The sequence below is a fragment of the Rhopalosiphum padi genome, chromosome 2 (assembly GCF_020882245.1).
Source record: "Rhopalosiphum padi isolate XX-2018 chromosome 2, ASM2088224v1, whole genome shotgun sequence".
Lineage (NCBI taxonomy): Eukaryota > Metazoa > Arthropoda > Insecta > Hemiptera > Aphididae > Rhopalosiphum > Rhopalosiphum padi.
Window position 1 is genome coordinate 50498136 of NC_083598.1, and position 24493 is coordinate 50522628.

A 24493-nucleotide genomic window follows, 5' to 3' on the forward strand; every position below is an offset into this window, starting at 1 on the left:
AATCATTTTTTAGATACAATAATAAATAAATAAAAAACACGCATCATTATAAAATCAATACATTCATCTACTTCGAAAGGGCCGTCATATACAACAATTATTGTTATAATGTTATGAGAAGCGATACTTATGTCTACAATATTTTGTTTTCTAAAAATTTAAATTTAACACCGAAAATCATCGTAGACCATCGCCTAAATATAGTAGCAAAAAAATATAAGTAGTAGGTAATTCATCAATATGAGTATTCATACACATACTGTCTTATACTATTATAACACATTAATACATAGGTAATTAAATACAAATATGCAATACTAAAATTTAAAGTATGTATGTATATTGTATAGTTACGCATATTTTAAAAAATCACCCCCAGGCTAAGACTTCCGTATTTTTATTTATAGGTGTATTGAATTATAATTGTCTATAATAGGTATACTGTTACTTACATAATATAGGAAGTATGGAATAATATAAGTAAAATTGCAGTAGTTAAAATAAAAAGTAAGCTTACATATTTACAGTAAGTAATGGCATGCAACATATTTAACAATTATTATGATATGAACATTTTTTTATCAAACATTTTAAAATTAGTGTATAAATCACTCTGTATTCACGTGTATGTACTATAATGTAACCGTTATTATTATCATCTCTCGCCTTTAATAAGCACAATTAGCTATCCCTCAATATTAAGGGTGTCATTTGAGTCATGATTTATGACGGTTGGCGCGATTAATAGTATTTAATACGTCACATTGGACGGAATTTATTGTTTCCAAAAATCCAATTTGGATAATTATTATAATATTAATAAAATATAATGTACAGTAGTGTAATACTTATATATAGTAATTATACGAGTATACGACTGTTTGACGAAAAAATTGAATTCAAATAATATTCATCGGAAAACACGTGATTTATAAAAACAAATGAATGAATACGAATCATCAGTTATTTCGATTTCATAAAAAAATCATAGTGAATATAAATGCTTTAGGGTCATCGATCCCATATACTTGTATGATACTCGTATTATTCGGTACAATGTTTTAATTTAACGATATACGCCGCCCGATATACATATTAATATATATAATTATTAATTACTGGTAATAATGACGTGAACTACATCCGTCGTGATAAATACACATCGCCCATTATACTTCACGATACATAAAATATATGTATATTAAATATTTAATATGATCTATACATAATATGTACACACTTTAATAACTATTAAATAATTACCGTCGCGTCATTTGTCATATACATATAAATAATACAATGATGACGACGATAATGATGATAATAATAATTTTATTATCATGCACAATGTAATAAACGATATAGTATAGTATGAGTTGAGCTTTTCGACATCAACACCGAACCGATCAAAATACGATGTAGGGTATTTTGATCAATATTTTTGGTTACAAGAAAAAATAATCATTTTATTATTATATATATCTACTTTAAATGTTTAAATCGGAAGCACATTATTTATTGTTATTAATAAATAACATTCAGCTATATACATTTCCAGGTGTGTTAAATACAAAATCGGGAATCGACAAATCGTAATGCAAAACATTGTTAAACGTAAAACACGTAGAAAATAATATATTTATCTCGTTTAATAATACACGTATATAGGACAAAAGTACAATATATATAATATATATACAATTTATATAAATACAATAATAATATGCATCTCGTTAAATAATTAATATAATATAATATAATGACATTGTATGGTATAGAAGTAATTACAAAATATTCAAAAGATTTATTAAAGAAAAAAACAAATAATAAATATACATATACCTATAAATATAAAATATATATACCTATCATAATAATAATAATAACATGTCCAATCTTATTTCTCTCGATTTTAAAGCGAAATGACGGGAAGCGAAATCCGTGTGATGGATCAAATATATTTACAGGACTCAGTTGCAGCAGTGCTCTAAACAAAATGTGTATAATACTCGTATATTGTGTGTTGCCGCGAGGATTGACCCGCCTACTTTCTGTCCTTAATATTATTCCTACATATAGACATATTTTGTTCTATGTATCTACAATTGACTCACCATTTTTGTGGCAATTATGTGATTTAAATGTGTTGTAAAACAAAAACAAAAAATGTTTAACAGCAATCTTAGATATAAATAAATAAATAATAACATGGCTATCGTTTAACGCGACGAATCGTTGTAGGAATAAAATAAATATATAATAAACTTATGTCTCGTACTGTATCTATTGTGTCTAATGTATAATATAATATGTGGTTTCGTTTATAACATTATACACAAAGTTAATATACTATAGTATATAGGTATATTATAACTATTAACTGTTAACACGTTATTTATAATTAAATACACTTAGGATCGGTGGTGGTGATCCTTTACACGCAGGCATAAGATTTGTTTTCTGTCCTTATATGATTTGATCATTCTTTAACAACTAAAAAGGTCACTGAAAGGCATACACCAGGCGCGTCGTTACACTTGTTCTTGTTTAAGTTCTAATGCCCAAACATCTTGTGGCCACCCGGTCCTGCCTTTGCTCCGTTTGTGGTGATGTTGATGTTCTTGGTGTTGGTGATGGTCATTGGTAGTATTCAAAGGATTTCGGGTGACCATCATCTATGCGACAAAAAATAAATTGTATATTTTAATATTATTGTCATATAATGTAACATTAGTACATCGTTTTATGAGTGGTGCACTGGTGCTTACTCAAAATGATATGCATTAATATTTATTATTTAATAACCTGTTGCCGTAGTGTGCACACGCCACACATTATTATATTATGTTTATAATAGCCGTCGTCATTATATAAAATAATAATAAATAGATATCGCCTTCAAAGTGTCAATGTGTCACGTGTCAGACGTGTAAATATTATACACACATTACACAATATTATACGATGCCATCCCAGACGGTTTTATTATAATATTATAATATAATGATAGTATTATATTATTATAAGTGTATTGTAGCGTTTGAACACGGTTATGGTTTATAAATTATAGTTGATTGCTGGCAATCACATAATAAATATACCCTCGCTAATCATAATTTAGGGTTCCGCGATATAGCAGGCGCGCGCCAATATTATATTATTTAATTACACCATAGCTGGGTCGGGTGCAACAAACGCCGCTCGACTACATTAAAAACGACAATCGAATTTGGCCGTAATGCGACCAGCCTGATAATAACAATGGTGTATTAATAAATAAATATGTATATATATTGTATTGTATTATTTGTATTATTGTTTTATCTTTTATTGTATAAACAAAGTCGCTCTCGCTTGTGCATAGAATATTATGCATTAAATGTGCGTGATACTACGTTGTTGAAAATATACTATTCAGCCTGCTTTAGTGGATTTTAAAAATGATTTGTCCGCACATAATAGATGATTTATTTCGAGAAACTTTCGTGATTTAGAAAAAAAAAATTTGATTTCTAGTTTTTTTTTTATGTCGTGACGAGAACTGCACGAAAAAACACATTATTGCATATTATATGGTTTAAAACGACGTTGTTATAGTAAAAAAGGATTAAAAAATTATGTTAAAAATATGCATACCTAATACCTATGTAAATAACCATAAATCATTTCTCGGCACACGAATTGAATCATTTAAGAAACATTTAATTAGAAACATCTAAAATATCCTTTGTTAACATACTTATACATATTATTTCTACTACAATAATTGAATATCCCTTATAACTATATAGGACATAGGCACCTACTTAACTTAATCTAACCTAACCTTTAGTTTTTATTTCAAGTCATGATGATAAACCAATAACTGCTAAAAATATTAAAAATCATGAATACCTACAATTTTCTTAAATATACATTCAATACATAATATATTTTATTGATAAGGTCAAATATACATTTACAGTAGATATAATAAAATTTCGTTGCATAACATCGTCGTGTAGTGCTTTAAAAAAATCTTTTAACCGGAATATAGACGGAACTATATTATTCTATTTTCTTGGTGTACCTTTTTTGTGTATAATTATAATAATCCAAAACCAAATCAGAACATTCAAAACGCTAAATTTGAGATTTTAAAATCTTACCGAAATAATTTTAAACGTTTTAACACCTCCTTATATTGTTATACAACGGGTATATTTTCCGACCAAAATCAAAAAGTAAAAATATTCGCTGGTAAATACATTTCACCCCGAAATTTGAAAATACAATTTAAATGGTAATTTAAGCAGTATTTCTATATTCTTTGATCCGTCGATATATGTACTCAATCATGTCGTAAAGAAGGTTTTTTATGCTCAATCGTGTGATAGTAAATTTAATAGGACGTTTTGATTTTTAACCTTTTATAACTTAATTAAGTAATAAACGCTGTATGAGTAAATACACCGAAGAAAATTCATCAACGCACACGATTAATATGTTCATCGTATTTATTGGATTTACAATCTAATTTACGTGCACTATAGTTGTCTGATAAACATTTTTTTTTCTTCGTTTGATTAAACATTTTTAACGTTATTTTAATACATACATAATATTTATTTATACATCATATCAATTTTCGTGCACCAGAAATTAACCCTATAATGACGTTTATAGTGATGTACAAACCTGCTGTTGTGGGGTCTTGTCGAGGACCTGCACGTGTGACACCTGCGACGACCGCTTGGACGTGTGCGCGGACAGGTCGGCTTTGAAACCGTCCGTGTCCGGGTCATCGCTGTCCAGCACGGTCATCAGGTAACCAATGTAGGATGTGGCCAATCGAAGCGTTTTGATTTTCGACAGTTTGGTGTCGGACGGTACGTTGGGTATGCAGTCCCGGAGGTCGGAGAATGCGTTGTTGATGCTCTGCGTCCGCCGCCGTTCCTTCTTGTTGGCCGTGTTCCTGCGCTTAACAACGCGCACCACAGGCACCGCCGCCGGAATCAGAGTAGTCGGTGCAGACTCTGAAGAAATGCACTGTTGCTGCAACAGATGCTGTTGCTGTTGCAACTGTTGTCGCCGTTGCAGTTGCAATCGTGTATTGTTGTCGTCGTTGCGTATTGCTTCGTCGTCGTCGTCGCCGTCTTCGTTGTCGGCGACGGCGTTGTTAATGTTATTGCTATTTTGTTGTGTAGGACGATACTGTTAAAAGGAAACGGCTTAATATAATGTATTGTTTTTAATATAAGCAGCAATTGGCGGAGGGTTGCTAAATAATTTATCTCTATTTCAAGTATGTCAACGATCGTTTGAAGACATCTAATGGCTGATTAAAGTTTAGTTATTCATCGACTATATATACTAAATATATATAATTACTATATATTCTATAAATAGGTAGTATAATTCAGACGTGCCCATCCCGTGGTCCATAAAAGTAAACCAGTCCATAACCATTTTATAAAAAATAGAAATTTTTATAGGTATAAATAAAATAAAAATATTATTTTAATAAGCTTTTAAAAATTACAAAATATCTTACATTTTTTTTTTTAATTATAAATGAAAACATGACATAATTCAGTGTAAATGTTATGCTTTTTATCAAGACATTTTAATAATTAAAATTTAATTAATTATTTTTTTCAAACAAGAAATGTGAACCTACAGTTACTAATGAAAAAAACAAACTAGCGACTAACGTGGAAATATTCAATACTTTAAACACACACGATTAGAATCATAAATTCGATAAATGAAATAATAATATATCCATTGTATATTTTATAGAAATGAACAAAATAAAACCGTGAAATATATACAGCCCGCAGTATAAATATAAATTTGGAATGTGGCCCGCAAGTTGAAAAAGATTGGGCACGCTTGGTATAATTATTATTTAAGTTATGACTTCTACAGTTCAAGTAAAAATAACCTTATTGATTTTCGTGTTTCGGGAGTTGCTCTATTAATTTTAGCTGATCGATTTTTTGAGCTTACGATTGGGTTTGAGTACAAAAATCTGTTAACAACTACCTATAAAATATAAATATAATTTATGTGCTGTTATAATAAACGTATTATATAACAATTAGGTGCTTAACCCTTTCGTTAGTGAAAGTTATTCGTATTGGAAGGCGTATTATTCTACTGTCAGCATATTTTTATATTGTTCTCTCAATATTCAAATAATTATTATTATAACGTATACAGACTGATATACAACTACGCTTAAAGACGTGGTTTCATATTGGCCTCTTTCCAATAATTCGAAAGTTAGTTAAATTAATCGTTAAAACTGTAATGAGAATTTTAAATCGTACGTAATAAGAGACAAAAGCTGAACATAAACTGCCGGTCTGCGTGTTTCATATAAATAGAATCCATATTATCTTCATAAAAAAAATGTTTACCCTGCAAACTGCATTTCAGACGCACAAAGAAGCGCGAATATTAAAAAAATAAACCCTTTTCACGAAGAGTAAACTGTAAAATATTTGCAATCCGCTTACAATAGGCTCTAGAATTATATTCATTACTGCTCAGGATTTTTGATTCAAAAAGAGTAGGTATTTCTCTGTTTTGATTTTTCGTGACATTTAAACTGCACGCGTGATGTATCTAGCGCATGTGCAAGCGAGTATACTATTACTTGTATGCATAAATAATAATTAAAACTATACAACTATCTGAAAATAGTACATTTTTTTGAGTTGGTTTGCACCTTTCCGGGGTCGGGTACCGTGTACATATGTATATATAATACATTATATACAAATATAGTGCAGCGTGTAACACTGCAGCGGTATGGGATACACTACACGTGTTGGAGTAGGTATTATATAATACGTAGTCATAAATCCAAACCCATTAAATAAAAACCAAAGTGCTCTACCTAACCCGGGAAGTAAAAAAAAAAAGACAGGCGGGTAAATTGAAACGGGTCGTATAATTTAAACGCATAATATCATATAGGTACGGGAATTTCGCGATTTATTTTGTAGCGCGACAGTTCCGCTCGCGTAAAATGGGACTGATGTATATATCCATATATATATTATTTATAAACCACCAGTACTCAGAAACAATAGTTTAATATAAATCAGTATTTTTTTTTAAATCTACTTTATATATATATATATACCTATATAGTCGTATAGGTTTAGTTATCATTACTCAACAATTCTAACTAACAAACAATCACGTGGACCCGAAACGGTATTAATAAAGGGTTGTATTATAGAACTGAAAAACAGTTAAATAAACATAATTTATTCATTTGATATTTTTGGTTATCCTAACAGGATCGTACTATAGGTTCTGCCGAATCGATATTATATAGGTATTTCATGTTAACCATAATCATAAAGAAGTACATAGGTAGACAGTAATATGGAAAAAAAATTTAAACTAATACAAATATATCAACCAATAAGACTTCTATATTTATATAAATTTTTAGTTTTTAACACAAATATATTTAGGTGATAAAAAAAAGGTCGTGAGCCCACGTAAATGATGTACAATTAAACGGGTGCGTTACCTGTGGTGTGAGCGGCTGTCGATCGAGCTGTGACACGTCGGGCGCGGCGTACGAGCCGTCGTAAGTGACAGCCACTGAGGCGGCCGTTACTGCAGAATTCATGTCACAAACGTCGGCCGCATTGTTGTTGTCGTACGCCACCGGCTTTTCGTTGTAGCCCTGCAAGTGACCGAGCTGATGGTAACCGCCACTACCGCCGCCGCCGCCGGCTTCGTAGTAACCGACGTTACCGTACTGCAGCAACGGCTGTTGCAGCTGCAACTGTTGCTGCTGCTGCTGTTGCTGTTGCTGCAGATGATGACCGTAAAGGCTACCGTAGTCGCAGTTGGCCACGGCGGACGCGGCCGCGGCAGCGGCCTGCAGCGCGGCCACAGACGACGGCCCGTAATTGTTGTACGTGATATCCTCGTACGACGTGGACTCGTCGTCCACGAACGACGACGAAGACGACGCGGTGCTACCGATCGGGTGACCGACGACACACGTCACTAGCTGCTGCTGTTCCGCGCCGGGCATCCAGTAGGACGGCGCCGACGGTGACAGGTCCTGGACGACGTAACGCCCGTCGCCGGCCACTGCTGACGACGACGACGGCGCAGCTGCCGCACTGATGGCCGTCATGCATTCTTGTTTAACTGTAACGCGAAAATGTCGTTTCGTTCATCGTTATCATACGACATTATAACGGACATATTATATTATAATGTTACAGTATAAGCTTCATTTTTTTATTATTATTATAAAATTTCAAAAACACGTTTCTGTATACATAAAAACGTCTTTTTATTTGGTGTATTTTAGTGAAGCTTATATGAAATTATGATTATGAACCACTTTACACTTAATTATATTATATAATTTATATATGGTAGGCAATTCGTATATAACTATTAATACTAATATTAAAAATAATAATAAAGATTTCGCACCAGAATTTACCAAAACCCATAAAATCTATAAAAAAAAATTCATTAAACACCCGAAATCTGCATAATTTTTTATTTTACAAATATCGTGTGAATTCAGAGATCGATTTTGTATTTAATTGTTTAAAAAAAAAATGTTATCGAAGGAATAATTGTATTAATTCATTATCAAGTGTAATATGTAATAACATATAAGTACAAGTATGCTTAAAATTTTGGTGAACTAAGTTAATTTGATGATAATAATATTTAACTAATGCGGTATACTTAAATTTACATCGTGTACATCCGAAGATCACTTTTTTAATTTTCATTTTTAGGGTTTTCATCCTAAACGATTAAAAACGATTATTAATTTAACACTCAGATGATGTTTTCAATTTTTATTATACCTATGAAATCCGAAACTCGAATCAATAATCTAGGTGCAAAACTCTAACATTAACCGTGTTGATAATATTATGTACATTGCGGTATTTATATTCTCTGGATTTATGATTTTTCCATAAACACTACCCAATATTGTTTAAATTACCAATTTTAAATAATATTTTTTAGTGTGCATGTATAATAATGAATTACATCCATGATAATAATCAAAAAATACAACCACAATCTCGAATAATATACACTATAATTAAATTATATAATATATATATTTTATGAGTATAAATATATGTATAAGATATATAACTACTATAATTGTTCGTATTAATGTATAGTTGTTTATTGTTACGAACTTAACTATTATGCTTGTACAGTATTTGATAAATGCATCACATACCTATATTTGTTATTGAAAGTTCTCAGAAAAATAGTATATATATATATATATATCATATATAGATTTAATTTTAATAATTTAATAAAACTATATAATATACATACTACAATATACACACCGTCTCTATAGGGCCGAATCAAATGAAATAAGTCTAGTATAGAGATGATACTTGATTACCATTTGTATACATACACGTCATATTATGTATTTATAGGATTCACGTATAAAATATTTAGAGGATTTGAATAAATTTTCTAAATAAGAATTATTTTAATAATTTTTAATTTGTATACACTCATAATAATAATTTTAAAAATCTATAAACTCGAGTATTTAAGCATTTAATATATCTAACTGTTTAGTCGTATGATTTGTCAATTCAAACACTGTTATTTATTTTTAAATTAGAGTACATTTATATTACGATGATGATAGGTATTAGGTAATATTATTATATACTTGAGGGGGCTTTTTGGGGATGCTGCAATTGTTAATTTATAAATTTATATATAATATTTTGTTATAATATGTAAAAATATTTTATTTTTGTAAACAAATACATGTAATATAACATTTAAAATTGATAAAGTATGTGTAAGCTCACTATAAAATACTAAAAATTAAAAAAAATTGTATATCTATAGATTATATACGATTGATTGTATGTATATTTATGCATAACGTAAATTTATAATGTTATACCTATTACCTACATTACGTATAATCGGCGGAATAAACATAAATATATATATATAAATCCTAGTAGGATGAGCGCACGTTTTGTGATTAATAAAAAAAATGCAATTGCTTACCTGAATAATTCGGCTGATAATTATGTCGCGAAGAATAGTTGATTATATCGCTCGCCATGGCACGCAGGCGACGATGAACACAATTTTTTTACACTGAGACACGGGTTATAGACACGTGAAAAACTATTCTACCATCGGCTGGCAATAACACCAAAATCCCCGAAAAATGAAAAAAAATTTATTTTGTGTAACTACTTTGGGGATTTTGACGCGATCGTGATGTGCACTCGTCGTATAGTCGTACCCAAATGTTTCTGCAACTGCAACGATTAATCCCGTCGATCCCTGGCCAAACGCGGGACACTTGTTTCAGCTCGTACAAGTCCCGCCCATCCGTTTCCAAGGGGCGTTCGTCGATATCTTTATTATATATATATATATATATATATATAATGCCTCACTCATACAAACGTGCGTTTATACATACATTATAGTATAGTAGTCGACTCTAGTCGACTTAAACGCCATGTCAAAATAATGAAAAATATTAGACAGAGATGACTAATTAGTAATTTTATGACTGCCTAATGCATCTAGAGATGTATAGATATTAGATTATTATAGGATATAATGTATAATAAATTAATAAATAATAGATTTTGTGTACTGCAGTGCTTTGAATATGCTTATGCTATAGTTTTTTGCTTCTTTTCGAGTTAACAGCTTTATATATATTTATACACGTGTGTGAATATATTTTTATAATACATTTGTGGGTACTCAATCGTCGACTATACATAACAATATATATTTAGGATGATTCACTAAGTGTGATGCGCTTCCCCATTTTTCCTTTGATTATGAATTTAATCAAATGTTGATAATTTGAAATTTTACTAATTTTATTCTACCTATTTAAATACTATATTTTCAATTATGTAAATATAAATACTATTTAAGGAATTTCCTGTGCGATAAAAACATTTTTTTTTTATAATAATTACCACTGTACAGTGTAAATTGTTATAAGTAGATAAAAATATTTTTTTTGAAATGTATTTTATTATTCGAAATTTGCAATCGAATAATTGATTAAACTATATGTACTATAAGAATATTAATTATAATAGTCCATATATGGTAAAAGCTTATAGGTTACTAGCTATTATTATATATTGGGACTATACTCAATGAATTATGATGATTTGAAAATCTATCATTTGTAAAAAATGTTGGAGTTTAATAAGTACTGGAATTAATCATTAATATTACTAATGTATTTTATATTTTATGTCAAACCATTATATATAGGATTTTTATTTTTAATGCCTACATTAAGTTTATAATAGCTCAAACATTTTGAATTTTAAGTTAAATGTATTAACAACAAAAACAAATCATAGATACCTATATTCTTAAAAATTTACAGATAAAAATAGTTGTTTCTCATTTGAAAAATAAGAAAATTGTTTTTCCAAAAGAAATCTGCCTCTTAAATAACATAAAAAAGTAAATATATAAAAATACAGTATTTACTTTATTTTTTTTAAGTATAACCAGTCTACGTATACCTACTTTAATATTCCAAAAATTACAATTTGAATAAATTAATTATTAAACGATTAAAGAAGGTGATAAGAAAGGATATTGAATCTTTATATACATATACCTACAATATACTTATATAGTATAAACAGTGCATGATACGATTATTATATTATGATACGATTATATACAGTGATCTATAGCCTATGTATAGGCTCTTATGTTACTACATATATATATATATATGTATAAATATAGTTTGACTGATTGGCCGGAAACCTGCACTTGATTAATGCAGTCTTTATTATTTTACTCAATAATAAACAAATAGGTACACGTCATAAACGCACATAATACACATTATTATAATATTTACATTTTGTAATATAAATTATAGTTGGCTGCTGTGGAAAATTAATCACTGAAAGAAGTCTATAATAAAATAAGTTAATAGCTGATGTACTTAAATATATTATATAGTATATACACGTGTACATTTTTAGATTAGCTGCAATATTCCGTATATTATAATGGGTAAACTTGCATATTATTATAAAACTTATATATTTATAGACGCGTATAACATATGAAATTCTCATAAATTGAATGTCTATTATCTAAAACAATAATTTTAAACTTAAGATGATACACTATTACGTCATATTATTAAACCGTTTATTTTATATTTAATATAATACATACATGAATTATGAATTTATGACGGTATTCAAAGGTTAGGTATCAAACGATTATTTAAATAATAAAATATGTAATTTAATAATTTAAAAATATTTATAATATTTCAACATTACTATTGCCGCTGTGGCAGAGGTATAAAACTATAATAATACAACTAATACAAGTAATAATTCATTTATATTAGTTTTAAAGTTTTGTACAACAAATACCTAATTTTTTTTGCTTTTAAATTGTATCATTATAAAAAAATTTTATAACTTAAATTACACTTTACAAATTACAACTATAAATTTATATTCAATTATTACATATAATTTGTATCATAATATTACAATCATATAATTGATTATATATCTGTAAGTACTATATGTATATTATGCATACATATTATTATAGCTGTATTGTAAAATCAACCGAAAATATATTATACGAGTACGAGTACGTATAATACGATTTTATGTAATAAATAGATGCGATACACTCACATGTACACTAAAATATCTTAACTTATAAAAGCATATATTATATATTGCATATTATAATGAATAGAGATGCAAGGTATATCTGAAAAATGATTTTTTTTATATTATAGAATTTTAAGGTAAATTAATTTTGTACTTTTAGGTGATCTGTACAGTATCTAAACCTAGATACTTTTACCGATTGTTTTAAAATAAATTCAGATGACATATTTAATGTTAAATAGTTATATACAATGTACCATATTATGATGTTCGTCAAACATAATATAATTAAGAAAACCTATTATTAAACTATAAAATAAAATAAAAAAATAATTTCTATAATATAATATTGAATAACTGTTATTATATGTTGTATCAATTTTTTTAATTCTGCAGCAGTATGTTGTATAAATAATTATTATAACTAGCTAGGTCTAAATATTATATATGTATATAATAAGATCTGTTGCTATATGACAATACTGACTATAAACAATAAACATATTTTGCATATATAAGACCAACAATACCAAGATATAGGAATGTTTTTTTTTCTAATTAAAACATTGAGTAATTTCTTGGATGAGCTTATGATTTTGAATTTTAAATAATGAATAATTAAATACTATTAGTTAATAAATTGTTTTTTATATTGATATTAACAATAAATAAATTATGTTTTTAATAAATTGTAATAACGTTGTTAACCTTTTATATGCAAACCAACATTTTTTTTTTATAATTCTTCTCAAAATAGTTGGAGTATTTATTATTTCAAGGATCGAAATTGTATTACATTAAATTAAAATAATAGCATATAAAATAAAGCGTCTCCAAGGAAAAAAATAAAAGCATATTGTTTAAATTGTATTATATAGGTATAGCTACAGATAATACATACATTTATGTATATTATTATTTATTATTCAAATACACATATAATAATATAATGCTTAAGTATATTCAATTTTAGATGAACAGAAGCAGAATGCAGTGGCATAGCGCCCATAATAGCCGCAAAATGTTAGAACACTATATTAATCCACTTATAAAAGTTATTTATAAGTATAACTAATTAACTGTACTGATTTGAAAATTGATCTACCTATACCTATTACCTATATAATATTATATTATAGAAATCCTTAGAAACAAAAAAATATGTTTTCTTAGATGATAGAATGGTTATTTATTCTAATAAAGACATCACCTTGTATATAAAATAACAATATTATAAAAGCGTGCAAGGGCGTCGGTAGTATAAAAATGATTTCCGGTGCGCCGGTTCAGTGCGCAGAATCTCGCGGCTATTATTCCGATCAAATCCATTGGCCGGCAACACATTTCCCCTCGAGTTTCCGACACGTCTATATCAGCCGCCCGGCTATTCGGGTTCCGCCTACATGAAAGTTATTATTGCTTTCACACATATAACAGGCACAAATGATACGCATGCGCTAGTTTAAGCATTGTTCATAATATTAGATTAACGACGAGGACTTTGCAGTTGTTTAAAGCGAACGCACTCATATTCCTTTATTAGTGTAATTTGATTATATTTTATATTATATCGCGTCCGCATCGTTATTATACTATTATTATTATTATTATTATTATGCGAAATTAGGTATATATACGTCTTAGTAACATATTGCGGTCTTTGCATGCCACATTTATAGTATAATATGTACAAACGAATAGGAGGCGAGTGCCAGAGAAAAATATATTAGGTATACATAACATTATATAAGTGTATATTATTATGGTATAAATCATTATTTTTTGTGGTAAAAATATGACCGTAATTTTTAAAGTTAAACGCATTAAAAAAAATTATAAAAAGAAAATTTAAAGTTTAAAAAAAAAATTTTTACGTTTAAAACGCTCGTGTCTTTATTTATACATGACTATATTATAAGTATTATTATCATAATGAAATGTGTTATTTGTATAATTACAAGGATTGATGTAAAGTAATCAATGAAAATTATATATATTGTGCATTCATTATAATAAACTGGGATGACTAATTTGATGAGAAAAATTTTAATTTCATTCGAAATCGTTTTTGGTCAGAAACTTATTTTAATAGAAAAGTTTTTGTTGAAAATATTTATTACCGGATTAAGGTATACGATTCCAAACAAATACGTTACTGTAAGCTAATACTACTCCGAAAAAAAATACATTTTAAATAAATATTATTCCTTTATCATCATACGTATTTGCAGCCAACGGTTTAATTTATATAAACTCAAACGTTTTTGAGTAAATTTTTTTTAAAAATATTTTCTAAAGCTTTCATTGTTACATTATACTTTCATAATTTACATTTCAAATTTTTAACCAATTATTTGCTAACAAAATATTGGCCTCTCAGTATTAGGCAACACACTTTTCTAATAAATACCATTGAAAAAATTGAATATAATTATGTCGTACTATTGTGGTTGGTACGGTAAAATAAGTAAGATTTAATATTATTTTATAATTTTTGAAAATTATTATTACTAGGTATTATACGTTATTAATTGATACGTTATTGACTTGAATCACAAAATACACGTTAACCTAACCTAACCAAACCTAATGGAATAAATTGTAATTATCAACACACATCTCGCACGACTTATGATAAATTGAAAACTTTTAAGGCAGCTAATTTGTATAAATATATTATGTTTTTTAAACAGTTCAATTTTTAAGTATTGAATTGGTCCGTAATACACATACACGAAATACTAAGTTTAGGTTAACCTCTGCTAAATTGCAAACTTGTAATATTTTATTAAGAATAATGGTGTAATTAGATTTAAATATTTATGTCGGTATGATAAATACGTATAGGGTGAAATTGTAATAATATGGAATCATATATTATATTATTTAATTTAATAGAATTATTATAGTTATATTATACAAAGCAAAAATTTAACCCCGCAAATAGTAATCAAGTCATAATATTTCCATACCTATATGTTGGCATCGATCATAACTAATGAAAATATAAACGTATATTTGTAATTAATAATATGTTAATAATTAGAAACCCACTTAAAATATTATAAATATACATAATAAATAACTTATGTATAGTCATATTTTTATACTTCTTGACATAAATTTAACATGTGGCGTATTATAATATGAACTCCGAAGTAAGCGACATTTAAAAAATATGTAAAACATCATCATACGAATATTTTGAACACATCGCATATAGATAGAGATTTTTTTCTTTGTATAGTAGCTAATATACCTATACATTATTACAATTTACGTAAAAAACCTCTTAAAAAGTTTCGTCAAAACGATCATCTCAATAGTGTCAACTCTTTCGAACCCCAATTTTAAGAACAGGTGTATACTTATACACTAGTCACTGTTGAGTTCATTCTACACAGACACAGTATATTTTGTCATATTAATATATATAATATTCTACACTGCTCGGGATGACATATTGTTATTTGTTAAAATGTTATAAATGATAAGAACCGCACATTCTATTATATTTATATGATATATTATATGTAGTCACTTCAAATGTTTTTCTATAATTATATATATATACGCGTATATGGTATATCAATTTAACTGCTGGCTCTCTCGTTGACTCCATTAATTTATCATCTTTCAGCCATTATATAATCTCCGAGTTAGTTCTTCTTTTTCCACATTTATTCCCATTATATAATATCGTTTATCTAAGCCATATGTAGTTTATTATTCGTATAATATGCAATGTCTAATGCCATTTTGACAGAATTCTACACGTTCCCTCACGATTTTAGTTTGATAACCATATAATAATATTATATATACATATATTTTAAACTAGCTATCAAAAAAAATGGCACTCACAATACCATCACACATATTAAATAAGCTTTAGCGGCATATTTCCATAGTATATCTAGGTATAGCAAATACAATACACATTTTGGATATTAATTCCATTTAATTTTTTTCACATTATTATAATATTATGTAGTATTCTCGAAAGTAGATCTGAAATTTAGTTATAAACAAATTATGCGTTCTTATAATATTATTCATTTTTAAACCAATACTACGAAATTTCTTATTTATTAAAATTCAAATGTAGAATAGTCAATTGTCTAAAATCATGTTCAACTATACGCTTCTCTATAGACTGTATAGCTGTGCTAATTAATATATTATTAGGATATGTACTGACTTTTTTTTTAAAACTATATATTTTGTTTGTCTGATAGCTATAGATGACAGTGTTAGAAAAGGTTATTTTAAGTCGATCTTACGATGCATAACAATGGTTAAGTTAAGTAAATAATACTTAATATGACGTGTAAAAGGATAGGACGACGAATATCCTACAGCAGGTCTACACGTAATAAATATGCTTGTAAAATATTCCTCGTAGACGTAGTCTCGCGTGGTTATTTCGCGGGGTGTTAAAGCGTTTACGGGAACGAATCCGCAAACTGACGTCGAGTATATACAATATTATAATACTATAGTTTTACCGCAATAAATCAAGGTGCCTTCTATCTCAGTGAACGTTACCGATTTTCAGAAGGTCTTCAAAAGGGCTGTTCGCAGGATCATTGACCGTTTCGTATTACTACACCGCGTGTATACCTACTTAGTAAATAGTGAATTATATGTTCGCGCAATACTATATATACCTATAATATACACTATGCGCATAAAATATAAAATATCCTCACACACGAGGACGACGGTCGACGACGACAAGTACGTCTCGTCCGTCTCGATGACCCACAGAAATCTTAATGCGCATGATGCTATAATATATATATATATATATATATATGTGTATGTGTGCGTGTGTGTGTAAACATATGAAAAAAAATAACGAATAAATATTATAAAAATCGGGTCGGACCCTAATGTCAGGCGCCACTATTATACAATATATATGTGCAGTCGTGTAGTGTATATAAGGTGTGTATAGGTATAATACCACGCGAGTGTGCGGTGTCGAAAACCTCTCTGCGGCGCTGCTGCAGCAATAACAGCGTGTTGATTAATTTCGGATTTTAATATTTTCCATCTGTGGGGCCGCCCGCCGAAATGTCAACTCGCACAGGCGCATAATATTTATATACGTCATATGATATAATATATCGTATTATAATGTACAACTGGCGTCTTATATATTATTATATTATATTTATGTATATAATATAATATGTACACGCGACGACCTCGATGTGTGTGTGTAGGTACTGTATACATATATATATGATATGACGTAAATATATATTATATGCATATGCGCGGTTATAGGTATATTGTGTATATTATTTAATGTGCACTTTTATTTTTGTTGTTTTTTCGCAGAAACCCGGTGAAATGGGACAAATTTTTACGGCCACGGTTCTCACACGCCAATGGCGGTTTCCATTTTCCACACTACACACTGCAATAATGCTGTACACCCGTACAGGTATATAAACTCGGCTGTATGTGTGTGTAAAATATTTTTACTATCCGACGTTTGCCGTCAGTTGAATTCTAAAATTTTAATTTTCGGCATAAGCGTCAATGTCTCGGCCTGCCCGGTGTGGTAAACTATATACTACATAGGTACAACTGTAGGTACAAGTATAGCTATATAAATAAATTATTATTTAGTTATAAACTTATAACCGCTTCAATGTATTCCTTTGGCTGCAACTGAGTGTGAGGTATTTTTTTGTTGACAGAAAACGGTTATTACGATAATATTCATCTGTATTAATTTTGTATACGTAATATTATTTTTACGATTTAGTTATTACTTATTACTATAATAAAATATTTTTGACTCAATAAACACGTTGCACGTCACATAACACCTTTTGCCTTCTGGTCTTTAATTTTGTCGCAGTAGGTTCTATATAAAAGCGCATATAGGCAATAGGCATCTAATAAAAACATTTTACCACTATTATACCGTATTTTACGGTATAGAATTTACAAACGTATAAACACTATAAACCGTAGTTTATATACCATATGCAGCGATATAATGTCATTTGCGAAATACATTTTGTTATTATACGGCTACTATAGATGTATACTGACTAGCTGTAAGTTTTTAGTAATAAATAAAAAACAATTAATTATTATAACCGGTGTTATTTTTTGAGATATTTTCACGGATAATTAACGACCAAAAGCATTTTGCTTATATACATATATTTAATAAAACGAAAATTGATAAAATGTGTTGGCGAATAGTTTAGAAAATTGTAATTGTTTTATATAGGTACACTAGCTATTATTTATATTATAATTTAGATATTATCGTTTTTCAATATAAAATATTTTCAATGTTCTCAATTTTAAAAACTAGTAACTTATAACTTTATAAGTTGGGCTAGGATTTTCATTTTCATGTAACATAAAATATAAATTTAATTTTGTTAAAATATACAATATAGGTACATACATTTTTACATTTTTTCCATCAAAGACAAAATTACTGATTTTATGAAACTGAAATTAGGAACGTAATATGACATGGCATCATTCAACTTTCGTTTAGATATACTATAATAGAGATAGATTTTTTGTGTTTATATGGTGTTTATACAGTTAAAATATGTTTACTTCAATACATATGTAAAAATAAGAAATAAAAAAATATATAATTTGTATCAATATAAGTCAATTTGTAGAATTTTTTTTTACAACATTACAAACATTAAAAACTAAAAAACTTATAACATAATAATGCGTATAAATCCTAGCCCTAATTTTAAAGTTGCATGTAGAAATATCACAAATGTGGTAGATCTATTAACAGTATTAATACAAATTTAGTAGGTATTATTATATTCATAATAATTCGTGTTTGATTACATTTATACGTATATACTTACTCTCAGTGGCAGTGTGAAATTTTTTTCCTTTAAAGCAACTATTTTAAATAAGTGCCCGCCCACCAATTTTTTTCTCACATTTTAAACAATTTATCAATAATATAACGTGGGTCACCTATACAATTTATTAAGGTTTAGGTATATACGCCGTTAAGTGTAACTATAAGAGTATAAATTAAAGACTAATCTAGCCATCTATTATAGGTTCTGGAGAGTGGAGTCATTGCCCATTGAGATACCCACCAACCCACCCTCGGTTTTGCACGAGGCGGACGCCTCATAAAATAGCTATTCACGCCGCCACTTAATACTCCACAACATATACCTAATATAGTACCTACAGCTCACATAGCTACACATCAGCTGCTGTTTAAGATTTGTCGGTATTTTGTGCATAAGCAAATAATTCTGAATAATGTGTAAATAATATAATAAATTATTGTATCTCATAATATCAAAATTGCTCTCCATGGCAATTATGTAAAATCGATTCATTATATTATGCAAAAATATTTTATTTAATTTATATTATAAGGATTTTGCAAAATTAAAAAAAAGATGAGTGCTAGTAAATTTAAATATTTTAAAGAAACCTACATGACTACGTAAGTGGAACTATATACATCGAATATATAAACAAAACACTCCAAGTTCACTAATCGATGTTTTTCAGCGATGTTTCTTCCGGAAACACGAAATATCCACCAGATACCACTTGATAATAATGAAAAAATATACTTCAATTTAATAATACGATTATGAAATATTAATATTATTTATAATTTTTTTTTATATATTATTATTCACATTGTAATACAAATTTAGTAAGACTTAAAAAGTGACTTTTTTTAAATCATAGGTACACAGACTGGGATTGAAATCTCATGAATATTTGTGTAAGGTAGGTACATATCATTTTTAATATAGGGTTATTTTTTCGAAGAACTAAATTTCCGGGGTTATTTATTAAGGGAATCATATTATGTAGATAGGTGATACCTAGCTATTACTTATTAATTTATTATAATTTAAAAATTTGTGCGATCCGTAATTGTACCAGATATGTTATCTATCTGCTTCGTATACAATATTTGTTTACATTTTATTATCTATGGTAATTGGGCCACAAAAACATACAAATATATAACATTTACTTATATAATTTAAACAATTATTTTTTTTTTTTAATAAATATACAACATACAATTAGGTAGGTATACAAACTTTTTTTTTTAAATTAAACGATACAGATTTCACAAATACAAATGATTTTTTTTCTCCTACATCCTATATCTTTTTAATGAAATTAAAAATATAATTCTTCTGAATTAAAGTTCGTTTCCTGAATTTTAATGTCCCTACACTTCTTTAAAATAGTGGCCCAATTACTATATACCTTTTTGAAAAAGGTGCATTGTAGCCCAATTCCTTAGCACTCAAAGTTTTAAATTTTTTTATTTTTTTGAAAAGTTAGATTTGATGAATACAATATTATATTGCTTTAGAATATAAAATTAAAAATGGATGTCTTTCGAAAAAATGAAAAAAATAGTAAAAAATATTTTTTTATACATTTTGTTTTGTTATATCTTTAAATTGTGTAAAATAAATAATAATATACTTTTTAATTAACAGTTATAAGGATATACTTTTTAATTAGCAATTATAAGGATCCCTGTATATTATATCATTTAATTCAAATATTCGTACAAATACTTGATATCGGTAAGAAAATTTAGCAGTGACATCGCTTCGTGTTATAGTGTAATGATTCTATTTAATGTAAAAAAAAAATATTTTACTATTACAGGATATTATGTAGACGTCCAATGTCATTGCCTATGTCACAGACTCACTGCTCACAGGCTGCGTGGTGCGTTTATAAAAAAAACGAAAAACCCTTAATTTGTTTTTTTTAAGGTTAACAAGTGTGGGTGCGGGTGAGGGAGACTTGTATTCGTTTTAACATCCCGCCAAGTAAATATACTGCACACTTGCATAAACGCAGCACGCACACTATATACACTAACTTATATACAAGATACCTAATATAGTATAGTAGATACGAAATGCGGTTAATGGTTATAATAATATATATAACAAATGGGTTTAAATATTAACACTGATGACGATTTTTTAAGACAAAAAACGACAGAAATTATGTGACGTGAAATCATTCATAATTATCGCAGTCGTCTGACACGAGGTAGTGGAAAGCCGTGAGACGGCGGTCTATATAGATTAGGTATATATAATAAAGTATATGATACATAAAGTCGACTTGAGTTTTTTTTTTAAATTGTTCCTTTCTCTTCTTCCCTTATTCCAGTCATTAACACACGTGTACGTGTGATCCCTATTTGGGTCCGGTCGGCACCCATCGCGTGTACACTATTATATCAATATACAATATGTATAAATTGTGTACTTTGTCGGCGTGTCCGTTATCATTTTTTTATTTACGTATCGTCGAGACGAGGGAAACACGAATCCCATGAGCCCACGCGTCTCTGCCCCGTATACATATGTAAATAATATTATAATTGTAATATATATATATAAAATAATGATGTATGACGTACATGCCGTGTATCTGTATATACGCTACACCACGGTGGCGCGAGACTATATGTGTATCGAAATCGGTCCAATCAACCCTGATTTATTAGGTATGTTGTTGTTTTTTTCGGGCCCGCCGCTGTAATTTTTTTACCCATTACCACAAAACACGTGTTCTGAAAGACACAAAGTGCCGCTGTAAAAATACAACAACATCATAATATGTTATATTACTGTTCAGCAATCTCAAAGTATATAATATAATCTATTATATGTATTTTACAAAAATTAGTATATCAAGACCCAAAAACACTATACATTTTATAAATTGTATGTAATCCCGAAGCGGAAACAATTTAATGACATAATATTATCGCCATCGTAAATCGTAAAATAACCGCTTATGAATTTAAAATTGACAGTAATCAAATAATGTGAAAAATAATTACCTAAACATTAACACTAAAATGTGCTGTGTATCATGTACCTATATGCAGTGCATTAGATTTATATATTTAATTGATAGGGTCCGATATGATAGCTTATAAGACTCTTAAATAGATACCCGCAAGCCGCAATAAGTACCTTAATCTTCTAGAAAACTACAATATTGGATGTTATATACCACAATGGCGGTACCTATATGTAACATGTATTTATAATATGTTGTGTATTATTTTATTTTTACTTTTTTGTTATGCATCATATTTTCTTCTATTTACATGTAATTAATTATATATTTTATTATTTTTATGTTAAAAGAAAACAAACTTTAATTAAAACAAAAATTAAAATGTTGACTATAAGAATTTATTAAGAAGAACATGAAGATAGGTTAACATTGTGCTAATAGTACATAACATATTAAATTTGTTATATATATTATGCAGTATGCTCTATTATTTTGAGGTTTTTTGATACATAAGTATATGCAAGTTATAAAATACTCTAAAAAAATAAGAATATATTTTAAAATAAAGTGGATTGTATTATAATTATACTATTATAAATGAAAGACTAGTGTACACTAGTACACTCATAGATTCATAGTGTTCATACAATGTATATTTTTGTTTTGTAAATTAAATATTGTAGTGTGTCTCAACATATTATTGTGTCTGTCAACGTCGATCGACTTTTACAGACGATTATATACGGCGACGGCGGCAGTTTTAAATGTTTTAATATCATATAAACTGTACACAATATAATGTATAATATATGTATACATACTGCAGTCGGATTATTATTATTATTATTATTATTATTATTTTAAAAATCGCTTTCAAGTGGCTGAATTGGTGAGCAAGGCGTGGAATTTCGAGTGCTTTGGGTCCGTGTGAAAATTGTTGACTTTATTATAACAATATTACTATATACTGTTCCTATACAAAAAGTATTATATTATGCAACCACTATAATCACATATTAATATCACATAATGTAGCCTAGACGATATAATAATATTACAATATAGTTATTAGTTATTACTTTATTAGTTACCATATAGATATAGTATATAATTTATGCAACTATAAATAGCTATATTAGGTATAATAATCATTAATCAGTAATCACTAAACAGCAGTATAAACGAACTCGACTTATATTAAAATTTAAAATCTACGAAGGGGGCTTATTTGCGTATAGTACTAAAATATATACCTAATCAATTACTTATGTCCTATTGATACTTGTACTTACACATAGACATAATATAAAACGGTGTTTGATTAAATTGCAATTTTATAGCCGAATAATTAAATAGTATAATGTCTGGAAATTGCCGATTGCAAAGTACCGATTTATTAACCTAACCTTGTTGCAGTTAGAAACTCAATTTGAACTGGAAGACTCAAATTCATACAGGCCACCAGAGATTATAATATATATTTAGATTCCTACTTAATTTCAAATATTATGATCAACTTGATCAAGACTTTCTGGAAAATGTTCATTTCCAGATCATTCTCTTTGCCTTGAATAATAGTAAAAAATATCTCAATAATTAGAAAATGTAGTTTTTAAGTAAACCTATATAAAAATTCCAAAAATCAGAATTTCAATAAATTAATTATTAAAAGGAAAATTGAGATCAGCACACTTGGTTGGTAAGGTTTTTGAATAATTCTAAGATAAACAACAAATTTCATATGGTTTTAATTATATTTAAGTATAAATAATATATATTCATTGTATTATATAATATTATGTATTATATTTTAACCTAATCACTTGATAATGGTTGATAAATATTATTTTAATTTCAAAGACCAGAAAATGTAATAATAATCTGGTGTTTGAAATTGCATTACAAGAAAAAAATAATACATTACAATCATTACATACGTATAG

The 24493-nt window shown here is 28.2% G+C and overlaps 1 protein-coding gene across 1 annotated transcript; it reads right to left on the bottom strand.

The window, feature by feature from the left end:
* Positions 1-1631: 1631 nt before the first annotated feature.
* Positions 1632-10309, bottom strand: LOC132922381 (protein atonal-like). Its single transcript, XM_060985865.1, has 4 exons — positions 10057-10309; positions 7535-8169; positions 4678-5193; positions 1632-2675 (listed from the first exon to the last, which is right to left on the bottom strand). Exons 1-4 carry the CDS (start codon positions 10112-10114, stop codon positions 2532-2534), a joined length of 1353 nt encoding a protein of 450 aa, XP_060841848.1. The 5' UTR covers positions 10115-10309; the 3' UTR covers positions 1632-2531.
* Positions 10310-24493: the final 14184 nt, after the last annotated feature.

Bases quoted from the DNA above. Each gene is read 5' to 3' on its own strand.
- LOC132922381 (XM_060985865.1), bottom strand. From the start codon at position 10,114: ATGGCGAGCGATATAATCAACTATTCTTCGCGACATAATTATCAGCCG. The intron at 8,170-10,056 runs GTAAGCAATTGC...TTCGCGTTACAG, and splicing joins TTATCAGCCGAATTATTCAG to TTAAACAAGAATGCATGACG. The intron at 2,676-4,677 runs GTTTGTACATCA...TTTGTCGCATAG, and splicing joins ACAAGACCCCACAACAGCAG to ATGATGGTCACCCGAAATCC.